Source organism: Ovis aries, chromosome 2, assembly GCF_016772045.2.
Source record: "Ovis aries strain OAR_USU_Benz2616 breed Rambouillet chromosome 2, ARS-UI_Ramb_v3.0, whole genome shotgun sequence".
Lineage (NCBI taxonomy): Eukaryota > Metazoa > Chordata > Mammalia > Artiodactyla > Bovidae > Ovis > Ovis aries.
The window spans coordinates 83,463,986-83,481,300 of record NC_056055.1 but is presented as its reverse complement, the minus strand read 5'-3'; the positions used below and the strand labels follow the sequence as shown (position 1 = coordinate 83,481,300).

The window sequence follows — 17,315 nt, the reverse complement described above, 5'->3', positions numbered from 1 at the left end:
GCCCCAAAGGGGTTAAATGATTTGCCCCAGGCAGCAAAAGCTTGTAGGTGGCTGAGCTGATGTTCCAGTCTTTTTTATATTATAGCATAAGCTTAACTATGTTTTAATTTTTGCTTTGTATGTTACTTTTAAAAAGGAATTCTCTTCATTTTCAAATTGGTTCTTGCGAACACCACTTTCTTAGAAAAAATTGGCATTGCTGATCTGTGTTTCAGTGACAATATTAAATACATCAAAACCAGGAGAAGAATATTAATACTTTCATGCATCAGGCTTTCATGATGCCAAGCAGATGTTCCGTTTCAAGAGAGAGTAATTGCTTTCTTCCAACCGGGCATGGATTATTCTTAAAAAAAGAAAAAAAAGTGATGATAAAAACTGTTTGGCAAAATCTCCTTGACCTCCTTGCAAGATCTAAAGCTGTGAATGTTTGAGAAAATTCCTAACATCACAAACAGGACACGTAGACTCATTCAGTGAGAAAACATGAGAAAGTGCCTCCTACCTACAAAATACCGTGCTAGATGTGGTGGAGCTGATATTATGCCTAATTTACAGATAAGAAAATGGACACTCGAAAAAGTTGAATGACTTGTTCAAGATAGGTAATTACCAAGTGGGATACTCAGGACTGTCCATTCACTGGCGCATTCCATGTGGGACTATACTGTGATCCTCCTCTTGTGGAACTTACAGTCTAGGAGAGACGACATGTAAACTACAAACTAATAATGCAAGACATTATAGTGTTTGTCAAGAGATAATGAAAATTCGAGAAAAATGAAATCCAACTGAGGAACTGGAAAACATTTCAAGAAGAGCCCTCAAGAGGATGAAAGAATCGAGTTGGTAGAGAAAACAGGATAAGAGCATTCCAGGCTAAAGAAAACATGGTCCAGAGCAGAGAGGCGTGTTTGGGAACCAGGACTGGGTCTGCTTTCTGCAAGCAGGGTGCTAGATTAATGTTAAAAGGTAGCAAAAGCAAAGTTAAAGAGTATGCCAAACTGAAGGGTCTTGAATACCATGCTAGGGAGTTTGAGTAATTCTATCCCTCCTGGGTGGTTGTTTAAGATTTCCTTTTTACTTTCTTGTTTTAAAAAATTTTACTGAAGTATAGTTAGAGTGTTGTGTTAATTTCAGGTATACAGCAAGTTATTCAGTTACACATATTTGTGTATATATATTCTTTTCCAGGGGCTTCCCAGGTGGCTCAGGGGTAAAGAATCCACCTGCCAATGCACAAGATACAGGAGACGTGGGTTCAGTCCCTGGGTCGGGAAGACCCCTTCGTGGAGGAAATGGCAAACCACTCCAGTATCCTTGCCGGGAGAAACCCATGGACAGAGGAGTCTGGCAGGCTATAGTCCATGGGTCACACACAGTCGGACGTAACTGAGCAGACACGTGTATTCTTTTTCAGATTCTTTTCCTTGATAGATTAAAAACTATTGAGAATAGTTCCCTGTGCTATACAGTAGGTCCTTGGTGGTCATCTATTTTACATATAATAGTGTATATGTGTTCATCCCAGCCTTCTAATTTATCCCTCCCTTGCCTTTCCCCTTTGGTAACCATAAATTTGTTTTCTATGTCTGTGGGTCTATTTCTGTTTTGTAGATAACTTCACTTGTATCTTTTTTTAGATCTTTAAGGACGTGAATAACCTGATTTTATTTGTGTTGTTTTAAAAGATAAGACTAGAGGTATGAAAAGTCAAGATTAGTTATTGAAATTAGGGCTGATGGAAAGCTGTTATGACGATATAAGAAAGAAATTATGCAAGCTGGAGCAAGATCAGGAATAGTGGGGCTGACAGCTGGGGAGGAGGGTGTGGTCACTGTTTCGAAAAATTTATAAATACAAACTTTAGGACTTAGTGATGTGTTCTATGTGGGTAGAAAAAGAGGAACAAAAACTTGTGTCAAGGTTTCCAGGAATTATGACAGAGTGGAAGGAGGAAGAGAAAGACCAGGCTGTTGGTAAAAGTGAAACCTGATGCTTTCAAACTGTGGTGCTGGAGGAGACTCTTGAGAGTCCCTTGGTCTGCAAGGAGATCAAACCAGTGAACCTAAAGGACACCAACCCTGGATATTTACTGGAAGGTCTGTTACTAAAGTTGAAGGCCCACTACTTTGGCCACCTGATGAGAACTGACTCATTGGAAAAGACCCTGATTCTGGGAAAGACTGAAGGCAAAAGGGAAAGAGGGTGACATAGGATGAGATTGTTAGATGGCATCACAGACTCAATGGACATGAATCTGAGCAAATTCCTGGAGATAGTGGAGGATAGAGGAGCCTGGCATGCTACAGTCACTGGGGTCACAAAGAGTTAGAAAAGACTTAGTGGCTGAGCAACAACAACAAAACATAAAACCAGGAATATATTTTGTGTGTTGTATGCCCATTTGATGGCACTCGGGACTGCACTAAACGTAATTGTGATAATTGTATTCTCAAGATTCAGTGAAAAATGGATGGAGAATGATCCATCTTTAGCTCATGCTCTTAATAGCTCCTGAACTTTTTCGCTGGATGTGTATTATAAAATTTTTGAAAATCATAGTTGATTGGATGATAGTGGAGTACCTTTTTTCTGGTGTCCTTTTGGTATTTCAAATGAATGATACAGATAATTTCTCTCCAGGTGGTGACAATCCATATCACTCCAGTAGATGACCAGCTTCCAAAAGAGGCTCCTGGAGTTTCTCGGCATTTAGTTGTCAAGGAAACAGAGGTGGCCTACATCACTAAGAAACATCTACATTTTATAGATACAGAATCACAAGACAGGGAGCTGCTCTACACAATAACCGCTCCTCCATTTTTCTCCTCCAGCCGCAGGTATCTCTATGAAAAGTCATCACTTGGGCTATTAGTTGAAGGTTGTGTTCGAGGATTGAGTTGAAAGTGTCACTGTGTAGTCCTTAGTTCGCTTGCTTTGTTAGTCAGACATGAACTTATATTCAGTTTAGCATTAATTCTAATCTCAAACTTGTCTCATGCCTTCCTTCAAAGGCTATGTTAATAGGTAAATGGCCTGCAACTTGTAGTGTCTTTAGCTTAAGTAGGCTGAAAACAGTCTTTAATCCCTTTTTCTAAAGAGAATGCTTTTTTTTTAGGTACAATTTATTGAGTCTTCATAGGTTTATTTTTAGATATCTCAGCTACAAAAGTGGTCATATTCTATGATTCCAATCCAGAAAGTGCCATGAATATACCTTAGGCTTTAATTATGTACTAAATGATAGTGAGTAAATGTTTTTAGGATGAGTATCTAACAGCATCTCATTGTAGTTAGATTCTCTTTCATCATGTCAGAGCAGAAATTTTGTACATACTTTTTATAGTTATGATGAGAATGGCATTCATGATACTAGACTTAAGGCTAGTAAGTCTTAAGTCCCTGCTCCTGATAGAAAGAGAGAATATAAAGAGGGAACATTTGATTTCTTCTGACAATGAGCACTTTTAGCTTTAGAAAATGTGGTTGCAGGCTAACGTGTGACTTAATTTTTACCTGGAAAATTAGCTGGTGTGTTCTCTTGTATTTTTCTTTAGACACTTAGATGCTGGGAAATTATTCATGGTGGACAGCATACCAAGGCTAACCAAGACTCCTGCAGCTCCAGGGTTAAAATATTTCACTCAGGTATGATGCTATGCTCAAATGCTGACAAACACATGAAAGTGTCCTCTGAGAAGCTCTGGTGCTCCTAGCTTTTTACTTGAGAATTTTGGCCTTTGACATCCACCACAAGCAACAAATACCCGATGTCTATATTCTTTCTGTTTGTACAGTTCCATTAAGAAAGTGACATGTATTTGAAAATGCTTGATCCAGCCGAATATGTTTATATAATAAAATCTCATTATAATTCAATACAGCCTTTTACATCAACTTAGGTTCCTGGTTTAGGGCTCTGATTTAGGGACCTGATGCATGTGTTTTTATTCCATCAATTTCAGTTCATCTAATAACCTACATGTTAGTCTCCTAGGGCTGCTATGGCAAAGACCACAAACTAGGTGGCTTTAAAGGACTGAGATGTATAGTCTTATAGCTCTGGAGGTGAGAAGTCTGAAGTCAGGGTGTCAGCAGGGATACCATCCTCCAAAACCTTGTTCATGGGTGGGGTGGGGGTGTCTTCCCTTTTCTCTTCCCAGCGACTCGTGGTTTGCTGGGCATCTTACATTGCTTGGCTTGTAGATGATTACTCCACTTTCTGCTTCTGTCACCCCATGGCTGGGTTCTCCCTACATCTCTTCTTATGAGGACACAAGTTATGTAGGATTAAGGGCCACTTTATTCCAGTACAGCCTTACCTTAACTAATTGTGAGTTTTGCCACACCTGTTTTTAAACAAGGTTATAGGTGAGGTGCTGGGGTTTAGATCATCAGCATATCTTTTTTTGTGTGTATGGGGGACAGAATTCAACCCATAATATCCACTGCTTTCCAAAATCCTTCCTTAACCTTCTCCCTACTCCTATGGTTCTATATTCTGAAGACCTGAGTGGGGTCACAGTAATAATGAGTGCTTAGGCAGCAGCTACGCCTCAGGTTTAAGGTTCAGTATGTTGAATCTCACTGTAGTTTGTTGTTCAGTCTCTAAATCATGTCTAAGTCTTTGTGACCCCATGGTAGTTAGAAGTGGTAAATGAATATGGCAACCCTCATGATGAGTTCTATTATTTTGTTACCTTATTTATTTTATAGATAAGGAAACAGGGGCCTCATCACCTTATTTATTTAATTACTTACTCTTGGCTGTGCTGGACTTGGTGGCTGCACAGGCTTTTCTTTATTTGTGGTGAGCAGGGGCTGCTCTCTAGCTGGGGTGCACAGGCTTCTCATTGCCGTGGCTTCTCTTGTTGTGGAGTTCGGGCTCCAGGGCTCGTGGGCCTCACAAGTTTAAGTAGCTTGACCCATATCACACAGCTCCTTCATGGTGGAGGAGGGCTGAAATTCAAGGTTCCTGTCTTTTATAGAGTTGGCTGACTTTAAGCACTTGGCATAGTTTCTTAATTTCTTTGTTCTTTTTCCTCCCATTTTTAGAAAATGTGATTTGTAAGATAGAGCTTTGTAGAATCTTCAAATTGATGATGGGAGTGTTCGCAATGTTCCATATTAAGCTAACCCAAGGGGTCTCTTAGCCCTAGGTCTTTAAATGTCTCTGATCCTGGCAGTCGGTACCCACGTGTCCATCTTGATTTGCTTTGCAGCACGCTGTGAACCATATGAAAGTGGCCTACATGCCACCCATGCAAGATGTAGGTCCGCATCCAAGACACGTCCAGTTTGGCTTTTCCGTCAGTAACCAGCACGGTGGGACACTATATGGGATCTGCTTTAATATCACAATTCTTCCGGTGGACAATCAGGCCCCAAAGGTAGGTATCACGCTTGATACGAAGGATGAAGAGGAGGGAGGACCTAAGGAGAAAAAGGTTTTTAAGGACTTACTCGAAATGCTCACTTCTCTTTAGGCTGTTTCCAAGGACTTTTCCATTTTCCAACTACAGTGTAGGGAACACAAGCATGGGGAGGGGAATTGTTCACCTCCTATGGGACTTTCTGTCTAAAAGGTGAGATTTTCCAGTTGCTTTATTTGGCATGAAAATCATTTGGCATGATTTTCAAAGCTTTGTCAAAATCTCTTTCATTTCCTTTGCTTTTTACTGAGTTTCACGTGTTGATCAGGGGAAGGAGATTAAATTAGGAGTCTCTTAGCAACCAGAGAGGCTTATTTGCTCTCCCCACAGACTAGCTATGCTGCTCTGTCATCTAAATAAGTGCTTTAATTTTCTAAAATGAATTAAGATGGACCCTTGCATCCTATCCAGTTCCACTCCCTCATGTTTGTGTAAGCTTTAAAGCACTTGGCTCTCTCATTAAAACCAGACCACAAAGGCGATGCTACCTTGCGCATCTTATCTTCAGGGCTAGGATTCATCATGAGAGTTTGTTCCCCACCTGTCCCCGCCCCATCAGAGTGCTAGGGTTAATGAGTGTGGCTGTTCCTAGGCTTGTTTTTCTTCCCTCATAAGTGGAAAGACAAAGTGTGATTACCCATTCATTAGGAACCACCAGGGGCTAGAACCCACCCATGTGACATCCCTAAGGAGAGAGGGATGACCTTCCCAGGCCCCCACCTGAAATGAAACCAGGGAAGCCTAGATGCTCCCTTTCCTGTGCTCCCCTCATCATCTCTGCACCTGCCCAAAGATGTGTGACAGAAGTCTCACGCTGAGGACTGAGGCACTTATCCATCCTGTACAACTGTTCTGATGAGTCTAAATGATACTTGAAAGTAATGAATTGCCCAAATTTTTGTTAGCTGCTGAATGGATAGATGAAATGTGGCAATCCATACATTGGAATATCAATCCTCAACGTAAAGGAATAAAGTACTATTATGTGCTACCAATTGGTTGAACTTGGAAAACATTATTTCAAAGACAAGTACCCAGTCACAGAAGACCACATGTTGTACAAATCCATTTATATGAAAGATCCAGGATAGGCAAGTCTATAGGAAAAGAAAGTAGATTAGTGGTTGCTTAGGACTGCCAGGGGGCTTTCAGGGTAGCTCATCTGATAAAGAATCCGCCTGTAATGCAGGAGACCCTGGTTTAACTCCTGGGTTGGTAAGACCCCTGGAGAAGGAATAGGCTACCCACTCCAGCTACCCTAACCCTAACCCTAACCCTTGGGTTTCCCTGGTGGCTCAGACAGTGAAAAATCTGCCTATAATTTGGGAGACCTGGGTTTGATCCCTGGGTTGGGAAGATTCCCTGGAGGAGGGCATGGCAACCCACTCTACCATTCTTGCCTGGAGAATCCCATGGGCAGAGACACGCCGCAGCATAGGACTGCAAGGGGGGAAATGGGAGGGTGGGAGAGTGAAGGATTGTGGGGAAACAGGGAGTAATTGCTAATAAAGACAGGGTTATTTTGTGTGTGTGTGAAAATGTTCTAAACTTGATGATAATGGTTACATAACTTTGAATATGTGAAAATACTAAAAGACATTGTCTTTTACACCTTCCAGGGGTAAATTGTGTAGTGTGTGAATTATCTCCATGAAATCGTTCTGTGTTTGTTTCTGGATTTCCGGCTTCTGCAGCTTACCCCATCCCCTACTCTGCAGCAGCTGGACAGGGCGTGTTCCCCGGTCACCAAAGTACCCGTACAGCTCAGGACACTCAGCTACCTTGCTGGCCTGACCCCTCAGGCCTCTGAGCTTGCAAGTTTTGGTAGAAGATAGGCACCCCCAAGAGGTCACACAAAATAATCTAAGCTGGATTCTTTGTCTCCTTCCCTGCTGGGGACCAGATCATACTCCATGTTGAAAATACAGTTGTGAATGTCTGTGAATTTGATTAGATATTATTCAGATCATCCTTTTCTGTGTATGAGATACATGCACCGACATAGCACAGCATCCAAAGAAGCTACCGTGTTTTCCAGAACAATCACAGAGAAGTCATTTTTTTATGTAAAATATCCAAACCTCTTGCTAGAGAAAAATGATCTGTTGGGAGGAGGAGGGAAACCAACAGAAAGAGTGAAGTGAATAGTTACCTCTGTCATCTGAAGGTAAATGGAATTGTTACGAGGACTTGGGGCTCAAGAGGCATAGGGCCTTCTGTAGTTTTTCTACAGTGTATGAGACAAATGAAATAGTACCATAGAGAACTGAGAATTATACAATAGAAGTCAAATAAATGAGTCTCCTCCATGAAAATGGTCGTGGGAGCTGTTCCCTGATGTTAAAAATCCACAGACCGCTAGGTTGAGTGAAACTGTGAGAGACTCTTGATGCCATACTGACCTGAAGTTCCAGAAACCTAAACACTGGGTTAAGGGAGGCACTGGAAGGTGAATGATGAAAAAGTGGGAGTAAGTTACCTTTATGCTTTTAGTCTTTGAAAGTTGTTCTAAACCTATATATATTTAAAAATCATCGAATGAGGCAAAGTATGTTCCTTGAAACTTAGCATCTTGGGATCTTAATTGATGTAACTCAGGACAAAATGAGGCTGGCATACGTGGACCATGTTTCAGTGATAATAACCTTCTTTAAATGTGAGCTCCCTTTATTTCCTTCTCCTGCAATCAGTGAAAATGTAGGTGTGGCAAATGAGAGTAAGGCTCTTGGGAAAGGTAGGAGTGAGTGGTTGTAGGGAGAAAAGGCTCTTACTTTATGTTCTGCTTTGCTGAAAGAAGTCGTCTATTAAAGGATACAAGGCAGCCGTCCCAGGGAGCTTGGTGTCATCGTTTCTATGACCCCAGGGCTGTCCTTGGGGCAGCTGTGGGTGGCTGGGAGGACGGAGCAGGGTTGCACGTGGACGCTGTGATTTCTTGCTCACTTCCCTTTCCTCTGCCCATTTCTTGCCCCCTCACTCCCAACCCCCTTTCCAAGATCTCTCCTTGGGGAAACCTCTCCTTTCTAGGAGTGGCATCTGCTCTGAAGAGACTGCTGCTTCCTTGGAGAACATTGTGTCCTCACATTAGCAGAGCAGTCATCCCAGACTGTTCGTGAGGAGCCTTCAAAGCCCATGACTTGTAGCCCAGCTGTATCAACTTGTTTTTGATTCTGTGTGGTAATACAAATTTGAGAAAATAGCAGATTAAATAAAGTTAACAGATTTTCCTACTCTAGGATCTCAGAGCATGAATATGATTATGGGTCTCATAAACCTCCAAGGTGAAGATATTATATTAATATGTGACTCTTTCCAGGTTGTGTTTGACCATGGACCACTTCTTGCCAACTGCCAAAGTAATGATAAATATCCCCAGTTGTTCAAACTTGCTTTTTACTTTCAAGCGAATTTTTATTGAGTGGTGGGTTTTTTCTATTATAGAAAATTATCTTTATGGCTTTAATATTTAAGGCTAATGTTTGAATGAATCTATTTCCTGTGAATTCTTCCGTTTCCAGTCTTCAGTTTCCCTGTTCTACTTCCATCTCTAAAATGCTCACTACCCTAATGCTTAAATGCTCCAATCAGTTACTCAAGTCTTTAAGAATTTTTAGGGTATAAGAAAATATGGATTCTCTCCTTCAGGAAATTTAATATAGGTTTTGTTCATTTTGTAAATTAAGGTACATATGTGCCAAGCAATGATAGATACAGACATGATAAGGAATGTTATTTTCTTACTTTAGATACATAGTTTAAATATCATATACTGATGATAAGTCTGATTGCTGCTGATAGATCTGATTGCTCAGATCTATTCAGGATCTGAGATCAATGAAATGTAGATGCTTTCAGGTTTCTAGATCTGCCTTGTTTCTTTGTGTCCATCAGTGTTTAGAACTGAAAGCATTTAGCCAAGATGTTAAACTATGAATTTGTTCCCTTTAGAACATTCTTGAAAGTTGGATTGACATGTAAAGATGATGCTGAAAGTTTTCTATTGCTTTCATGAGTTCTGTTTTCAGGTACACCTCATGAACAAGGCTTTAAATGTTTCTTCCTTCTTTCTAGGTGTTTACCAAACCTCTGAGAGTGGTTGAGGGAGGTCAGTGTGTCATCAGCACAGAGCATGTCCTGGTTTCTGACGAGGACACCGAACCGGACGACATCCACCTCTCCTTGCGGAGTCCGCCTCAGCATGGAACGGTGGAGCTAGATGGAATCCCTCTAAACACAGGGGCCACGTTTTCTTGGGGAGACCTCCAGGCCTTAAAACTTAGGTTAGAACATTACCTGGATTCTTTGTTTTACATGCTTTGGCTCCCATTTGAATCAATTGTGAGGCAGTGTAAGAAGTTTATTCAATTCTTGCAGGAGTAGCAACATGCCACCTAATACATTCAAGGGGCAGTTGAACATTAGAAATAACAACCCTTTAGTTTTCCCTCCAGACATTTTCTTCCCCTCTGGCTTGCTGTACTGATGGGAATGATATTATGAATATTTGAACAACAATTGAATTGCCATGAATATTAAATTTGCTGCAACAGCATATATCACAAAGGGTAGCAGTCATACTAGATGAATTGAGTCTGAGCTAATCTATAAGGCTAATCTACATAACTGAGTTTGGCTTTCAGAAAAGCCAACTTCATAACCCCGGAAATTCTGGGATAGAATTCTGTTGATTGATGTCTTTAGTGTGACTTTTTAATCCATTCTACTGGGGAGGTGATTTGCGGGCAAATAAGCAGGGTAGATTAGGTAGGCAGGACACAGACTAGTGGTTGGGCCTCTTATTGTCAGGGACGGAGTAATCCCTGCTTCATAGTTCTGTGGTGGGCCTATAGTATTAATAGTTCCCTTCACCTTGAGGATGTTCCTTTCCTCTGCCTAATGTCATTTTGTAAGACACTTAAAAAAGAAAAAAATCTAGTAAAACTCTTTCTCTGTAAAATAATGCAAGATACTCAAAAGCAGTTGTCAGGTGGACAGACATACTGGTTAATCTCTCACTTGCACAAATTCAAGTTGGGCAAACTAGAATTTTGGTCTTTTTGATAAAGTATAGGCCTCAAATGCTTAGTTTTGCATTTGGAAATTGACAAAGAAGGGGGATTTGTGTTCAGGAAGAGCATTTTCATCCAGAAGTTTAGTTACACTGTTTTATTTACAGCTTCCGATATCTTAGGCTCTTTTCACTACTCTTATTTTCATTAAAATTTTTTCTCCCTCCCACTCCAAGATCTCAGCTCTTTCCTACCCGTTAGAAAGAGAGCTCTGTTTAGGTAATTCTTTCTAGGGAATGAATGATGGATAGAAAAAAGGTACCAATATTGCCAGCACATAGTTCAAGCATTCTTCTAGAGACTTGAAATTATGCTTTGTTCATTAAACTTCACAGCAACAAAACCTGATAAGGTAGATGGTTCTGTTCTCATATGATAGTTGAGTTAACTAAGGCACAAAGAGGTTAACTAAGGTCACCTAGCAAGTTTGTGGAGGAGTCTGGTTTTAAAAGAAGTTCTGTTTGATTCCATTGCCATACTTTGGAATGTGTACTCCTAGACCTATGTGGCCCTGGTTAAATAATAATAGCATGGTTAAATTTTTTTGAATTAGCACATTATCACATGTCAGTCTACTTTTGATCAGGGAGCGTGACAAAATAAAGCATAGGAGGCAGTGCTGGGAGGGAAACTGGAGGTTGGAGGTGGGCTTTCTCCACCACTGGAATTGAATCCCTAACTGGTGCATGAATGAGTCAGTATCAGACATATGGCTCAGTTCAACAATTATTTAAAACTTACAGTGTATCACTACAGTAGACTGGAGAGTGAGTGGAAAGCCTAGAAGTAGACAATTACTTTAGGAAACTTGACTGGAGAATGAAAAGAAAATAGTGTCAAGAACAGATCAAGAAAAAAATATTTTTGAGTCTGAAGAGATTCAAGAATCTTCTTAGGTTGAGAGGGAAAGACCTAGTCATTGGCCAGAGGGAAATGGCAGGAGAGAGGTAGTGAGTAATCCATAGATGAGGTTTCAGAGCAGAGCTAAACTGATTCAGAGCACAGAAGGATTAGCCCTAAAAGTGGGGGAGGAGGGAGAATCACCGAAACCCACTCATTGTCCCACTTCTGCCTGTCACTGCTCAGCCTCAGGGTCCCCTTGGCCCCAGGCAGTGTTTTCTGTATGTAGGCAGAGCTGTATCCACTGCTTCCCATTTTTACAGTGACAACTTAAAGGGCTGCTTTTTGATTTGGGGACAAGTTATGAATGCGCAGAACACATCTCAGGTGGAGCAATTTTACCATCAAGGATGCTTGAATATTTATGTAAGTGACTTCAAGATTATACTGGGAGTTTGGTTATATATTCATTTGATTGAACATAGGGCCCAAACCATGGAAAAGCTCCTGTGACAATCTCAGTGCACTCACACTGTGGCCTTGAGTGATTAGTGACAACTATCATCCCCACAGATATCAGCATGATGGATCTGAGGAATTTCAGGATGGCATACTACTGCAGGTCACAGATGGCACAAATGCAGCTGAGTATGTTCTACACGTTGAGGTATGTAGTAAGTTTCCTCCTTGGTTCATATAGAAACAAAGTTTTGGGTTTGGAATCTTCTTAGGGTCTCTGACAGAAATGAAGATACATGGACACCAAAGCAAGAAGGTGCCTGTTTATGTCTTGGAATGTGTCAGGACAGGCAATAGAGAGCAAAAATATATTGGTGAAATGGGCATACTGGTTTCTCACTCCAGTACATTTAAAGATAGAAATGCTCTGCCCTCAAACTCAGAGACTTAATTAAAGAAGCAATTGGTTCCTTATATAAATTATTTCCAATATTTTTGACCTGTAACATTCAAAAATATCTATTTAGCAGTTGGATGGGTTAGGCTAGCATCATGGGGGTTTTTCCTGTTGTGTGCTAGGAGCCATATCTGTATGTACAATGTGAGTTTTTGTGAATTCCTGTACTGTACATTCCCCTGGCCTATTTGAGATGATTAATTTCCCCCTTTTGACAAATGAAGGAAAATCTGCACATAAAGGTTGAGTTCATGCTCAAAGGCCTGATGGGAACCCGTGAGTTTCTTTGTCGAGTGGCTATCCACGTCCACAAACATAACTCACAGGTTATGCAGATATTTATAGTTAGTGACAAAGGAAAGTCTTCAGAAGACTTACCATGCTTCTTAAAGACTCTCTAATTATTCTTACTGTACCAAAATCTATTTCTGTTATAGTTGGTCAGATCTTTGTGGTATGAAATTATTGTTAAAGGACATAATAATGTGTTTGCAAGATACTTTACAGTTAATAATTAATTTAGAATGATGACGCCCATCTAGTGTTTTTAAAAGTACACAGGAAAGGAATTATCTTTATTTTATAGCAAAGGTCTGAAAAGTTCAATGACTTGTCAAAAGCCATTAACTTGACCATGTAGACCTGGGCTGACCTCTGCACTGGTCATCAGGCCAGCATTCTTTCTTCTTCAAGACTGCCACAGAGCTCAGTTCACTGCTGCTAATGGAGGTGATGGAATTCCAGTTGAGCTGTTTCAAATCCTGAAAGATGATGCTGTGAAAGTGCGGCACTCAATATGCCAGCAAATTTGGAAAACTCAGCAGTGGCTGCAGCACTGGAAAAGGTCAGTTTTCATTCCAATTCCAAAGAAAGGCAATGCCAAAGAATGCTCAAACTACTGCACAATTGCACTCATCTCACATGATAGTAAAATAATGCTCAAAATTCTCCAAGCCAGGCTTCAGCAATACGTGAACCGTGAACTCCCTGATGTTCAAGCTGGTTTTAGAAAAGGCAGAGGAACCAGAGATCAAATTGCCAACATCTGCTGGATCATGGCAAAAGCAAGAGAGTTCCAGAAAAACATCTATTTCTGCTTTATTGACTATGCCAAAGCCTTTGACTGTGTGGATCACAATCAACTGTGGAAAATTCTGAAAGAGATGGGAATACCAGACCACCTGACCTGCCTCTTGAGAAATCTGAATGCAGATCAGGAAGCAATAGTTAGAACTGGACATGGAACAACAGACTGGTTCCAAATAGGAAAAGGAATACGTCAAGGCTGTATATTGTCACCCTGCTTATTTAACTTCTATGCAGAGTACATCATGAGAAACACTGGACTGGAAGAAACACAAGCTGGAATCAAGATTGCTGGGAGAAATATCAATAACCTCAGATATGCAGATGACACCACCCTTATGGCAGAAAGTGAAGAGGAGCTAAAAAGCCTCTTGATGAAAGTGAAAGAGGAGAGTGAAAAAGTTGGCTTAAAGCTCAGCATTCAGAAAATGAAGATCATGGCATGTGGTCCCATCACTTCATGGGAAATAGATGTGGAAACAGTGTCAGACTTTATTTTGGGGGGCTCCAAAATCACTGCAAATGGTGATTGCAGCCATGAAATTAAAAGACGCTTACTCCTTGGAAGAAAAGTTACGACCAACCTAGATAGTATATTCAAAAGCAGAGACATTACTTTGCCGACTAAGGTCTGTCTAGTCAAGGCTATGGTTTTTCCTGTGGTCATGTATGGATGTGAGAGTTGGACTGTGAAGAAGGCTGAGTGCTAAAGAATTGATGCTTTTGAACTGTGGTGTTGGAGAAGACTCTTGAGAGTCCCTTGGACTGCAAGGAGATCCAACCAGTCCATTCTGAAGGAGATCAGCCCTGAGATTTCTTTGGAAGGAATGATGCTAAAGCTGAAGCTCCAGTACTATGGCCACCTCATGCGAAGAGTTGACTCATTGGAAAAGACTCTGATGCTGGGAGGGATTGGGGGCAGGAGGAGGTGACAACTGATGATGAGATGGCTAGATAGCATCACAGACTCAATGGACGTGAGTCTGAGTGAACTCCGGGAGTTGGTGATGGACAGGGAGGCCTGGCATGCTGCGATTCATGGGGTTGCAAAGAGTCAGACATGACTGAGCGACTGGACTGAACTGAACTGAAGTCACTTCAGTCGTGTCCGACTCTGTGCGACTCCACAGACGGCAGCCCATCCCTGGGATTCTCCAGGCAAGAACACTGGAGTGGGTTGCCATTTCCTTCTCCAATGCATGAAAGTGAAAATTGAAAGTGAAGTCGCTCAGTCGTGTCTGACTTTCGCGACCCCATGGACTGCAGCCTACCAGGCTCCTCCGTCCATGGGATTTTCCAGGCAAAAGTACTGGGGTGGGGTGCCATTGCTTTCTCCAAGCTCAATTCACAGGTGACTATAATTCAGGGGCACTTATGCATGCCAGCTTCAATGCATAGTCCCTTCCTTTCATTTTCCCACTTAGTTCTCATGATGGTCTTAAACCTAGATGAAAAGAAGTGTGTCATTTCAGCTTAATAAAGGTGAGTTTTCTTTACTGGTGGACTTCTACATATCAAGAAACTTTTCCGAGTTACTTTTCTTTGCTGAAAAGAAAATTTCTGGTGATAATCCCAACTCTGTCTTTTGTCCGTGACTATTTTTTATCAATGACAATAAGCTGTGCCTTTGAGGAAAAGAATCTGTGTTACTTTTTAGAGAAAAGAGCATGTGCTTTGAAAGCCAATCAGAAGTTTGGGCAATCTGGGGACAGTTATGTATGGTTTTTTTTTTCATCCAGGAGAAGTGTTTTTAATTCTATCACCTTTGGACTTTTATGCATTTGAAAGCTGAGGCTATCCTGGGAACTGCTGTGAGGTGATTATCATGAATGTGTTAGTGAGATTAATCAGATGGGGTCAAGAACAATAATAAAGAGGGTCTTCACTCAATCTCCTTTGAGGACTTGAACAGAGATTGTCCCTTAATAAGCCAATAGAAAATGGGATAGAATATTGCATGCTTTTTCTACCTTTAATTAAATAAATAAGCCTGGGCTTATCACCCTATTCTCTACCTGTTGAAGGAAAGTGTCAACATAATTTCATGTATATCTGTTGTAGAGTTATTAGCCTGTTTAAATAGCAGAGTGACCAGGGCATACATACATAGTTACATTCGTACATTCATTTATCCCATTAATGCCTAATAAGTGCCATCTATATGCCAGGTCCTATGCTGAATGCTTGGGCTATGATGATGAACAAGACAAATATACTTCCTCTTCCTGTGGAGCTTATGGGCAAGGGAGGAAGGCGGGCTTTAAACCGATTATCACTGAAATAATTATTTTAAATATGGATATGTTCTACAAGTCAACAGGGTACTGCTACTGCTGCTACTGCTAAGTCGCTTCAGTTGTGTCCGTCTCTGTGCGACCCCAGAGATGGCAGCCCACCAGGCTCCTCTGTCCCTGGGATTCTCCAGGCAAGAACACTGGAGTGAGTTGCCATTTCCTTCTCTAATGCATGAGAGTGAAAAGCGAAACTGAAATCACTCAGTCGTGTTCAGGCTCCTCTGTCCATGGAATTTTCCAGGCAAGAGTACTGGAGCGGGGTGCCATTGCCTTCTCCAAACAGGGTACTAAAAGAGGGTAAATGAAGAAAGTTTCTAAGTGAGTCTCAGTTGTCAAGAAGTTTTCCTGGAGGAATCCATATGGAACCTAAACATAGAGGAAGCCAAGTAAAAAGTTAGGGGAGAACATACCAGGCAAGGGACAGGGTAAGGATGAAAAGATGGAACAAAGACCTGATGTGTGTGGAACACAGTGTCTTGGGGATAACAGTGGCGTGGAATGGAGTGACAAAGGCACCCCATTGTAAGAGATGAGGTCAGATACCCCAGGAAAGTCCCTAGGAAGCCAGTGAAGTTTCAGTGATAAAGATTCTGCCTGGGGACATCTCTGGAGGTCCAGTGGTTAAGTTGTTGCCTTCCAATGCAGGGGGCATGAGTTCAATCCCTGGTCAGGGTGTTAAGATCCCATATGCCTCCTGGCCAAAAAAAAAACAACATAAAACATAAGCAATATTGTAACAAATTTAATAAAGACTTAAAAAAAGAGAGAAAGACTCTACCTGCAATGCAGGAGACTCAGGTTCCATCCCTGGATCAGGAAGATACCCTGGAGTAGGAAATGTCAACCCACTGTAGTATTTTTGCCTGGAAAATTCCATGGACAGAGGAACCTGGTGGGCGACAGTCCACGGGGTCACAGAGTCAGACATGACTAACCATGCACATGCACACATGCACAGAATGGTGACTTGATGAAAGCCACATTTTAAAAAGGTCACATTGGGGACTTCCCTGGCAGTCCAGTGGTTAAGAATCTGCCTTGCAATGCAGGGGACATGGTTAGGGAGCTAAGATCCCACATCAGTTCAGTTCCGCTCAGTTGCTCAGTCCTGTCCAACTCTTTGTGACCCCGTGGACTGCAGCACGCCAGGCTTCCCTGTCCATCACCAACTCCCAGAGCTTACTTAAACTCACGTCCATAGAGTTGGTGATGCTATCCAACCATCTCATCCTCTGTTGTCCCCTTCTCCTCCAGCCTCCAATCTTTCCCAGCATCAGAGTCTTTTCAAATTAGTCAGTTCTTTGCATCAGGTGGCCATAGTATTTTGGAGTTTCCGCTTCAGTATCAGTTCTTCCAATGAATATTCAGGACTGATTTCTTTTGGGATCGACTGGTTGGATCTCCTTGCAGTCCAAGGGACTCTCAAGAGTCTTCTCCAACACCACAGTTCGAAAGCATCTGTTCTTCAGCACTCAGCTTTCTTTATGGTGCAACTCTCACATCCATACATAACTACTGGAAAAACCACAGCTTTGGCTAGATGGACCTTTGTCAGCAAAGTAATGTCTCTGTTTTTTGATATGCTGCCTAGGTTGGTCATAGCTTTTCTTCCAAGGAGCAAGCGTCTTTATTTTCATGGTTGCAAGTCACCATCTTCAGTGATTTTGGAGCCCCTAAA

At 41.5% G+C, this 17,315-nt stretch overlaps 1 protein-coding gene across 19 annotated transcripts in view; it reads left to right on the top strand.

Annotated features, from left to right (window-relative positions):
• The window catches only part of FREM1 (FRAS1 related extracellular matrix 1), a 183,370-nt gene that overhangs the window by 77,694 nt on the left and 88,361 nt on the right, over positions 1-17,315 (top strand). For all 19 annotated transcript variants that reach the window (XM_060409486.1, XM_060409483.1, XM_060409484.1 and 16 more), the window contains 5 exons: positions 2,647-2,843; positions 3,561-3,651; positions 5,226-5,393; positions 9,504-9,712; positions 11,915-12,008. In XM_060409486.1, coding sequence (XP_060265469.1) covers positions 2,647-2,843; positions 3,561-3,651; positions 5,226-5,393; positions 9,504-9,712; positions 11,915-12,008 — 759 coding nt within the window. The remainder of the gene's footprint in view (positions 1-2,646; positions 2,844-3,560; positions 3,652-5,225; positions 5,394-9,503; positions 9,713-11,914; positions 12,009-17,315) is intronic.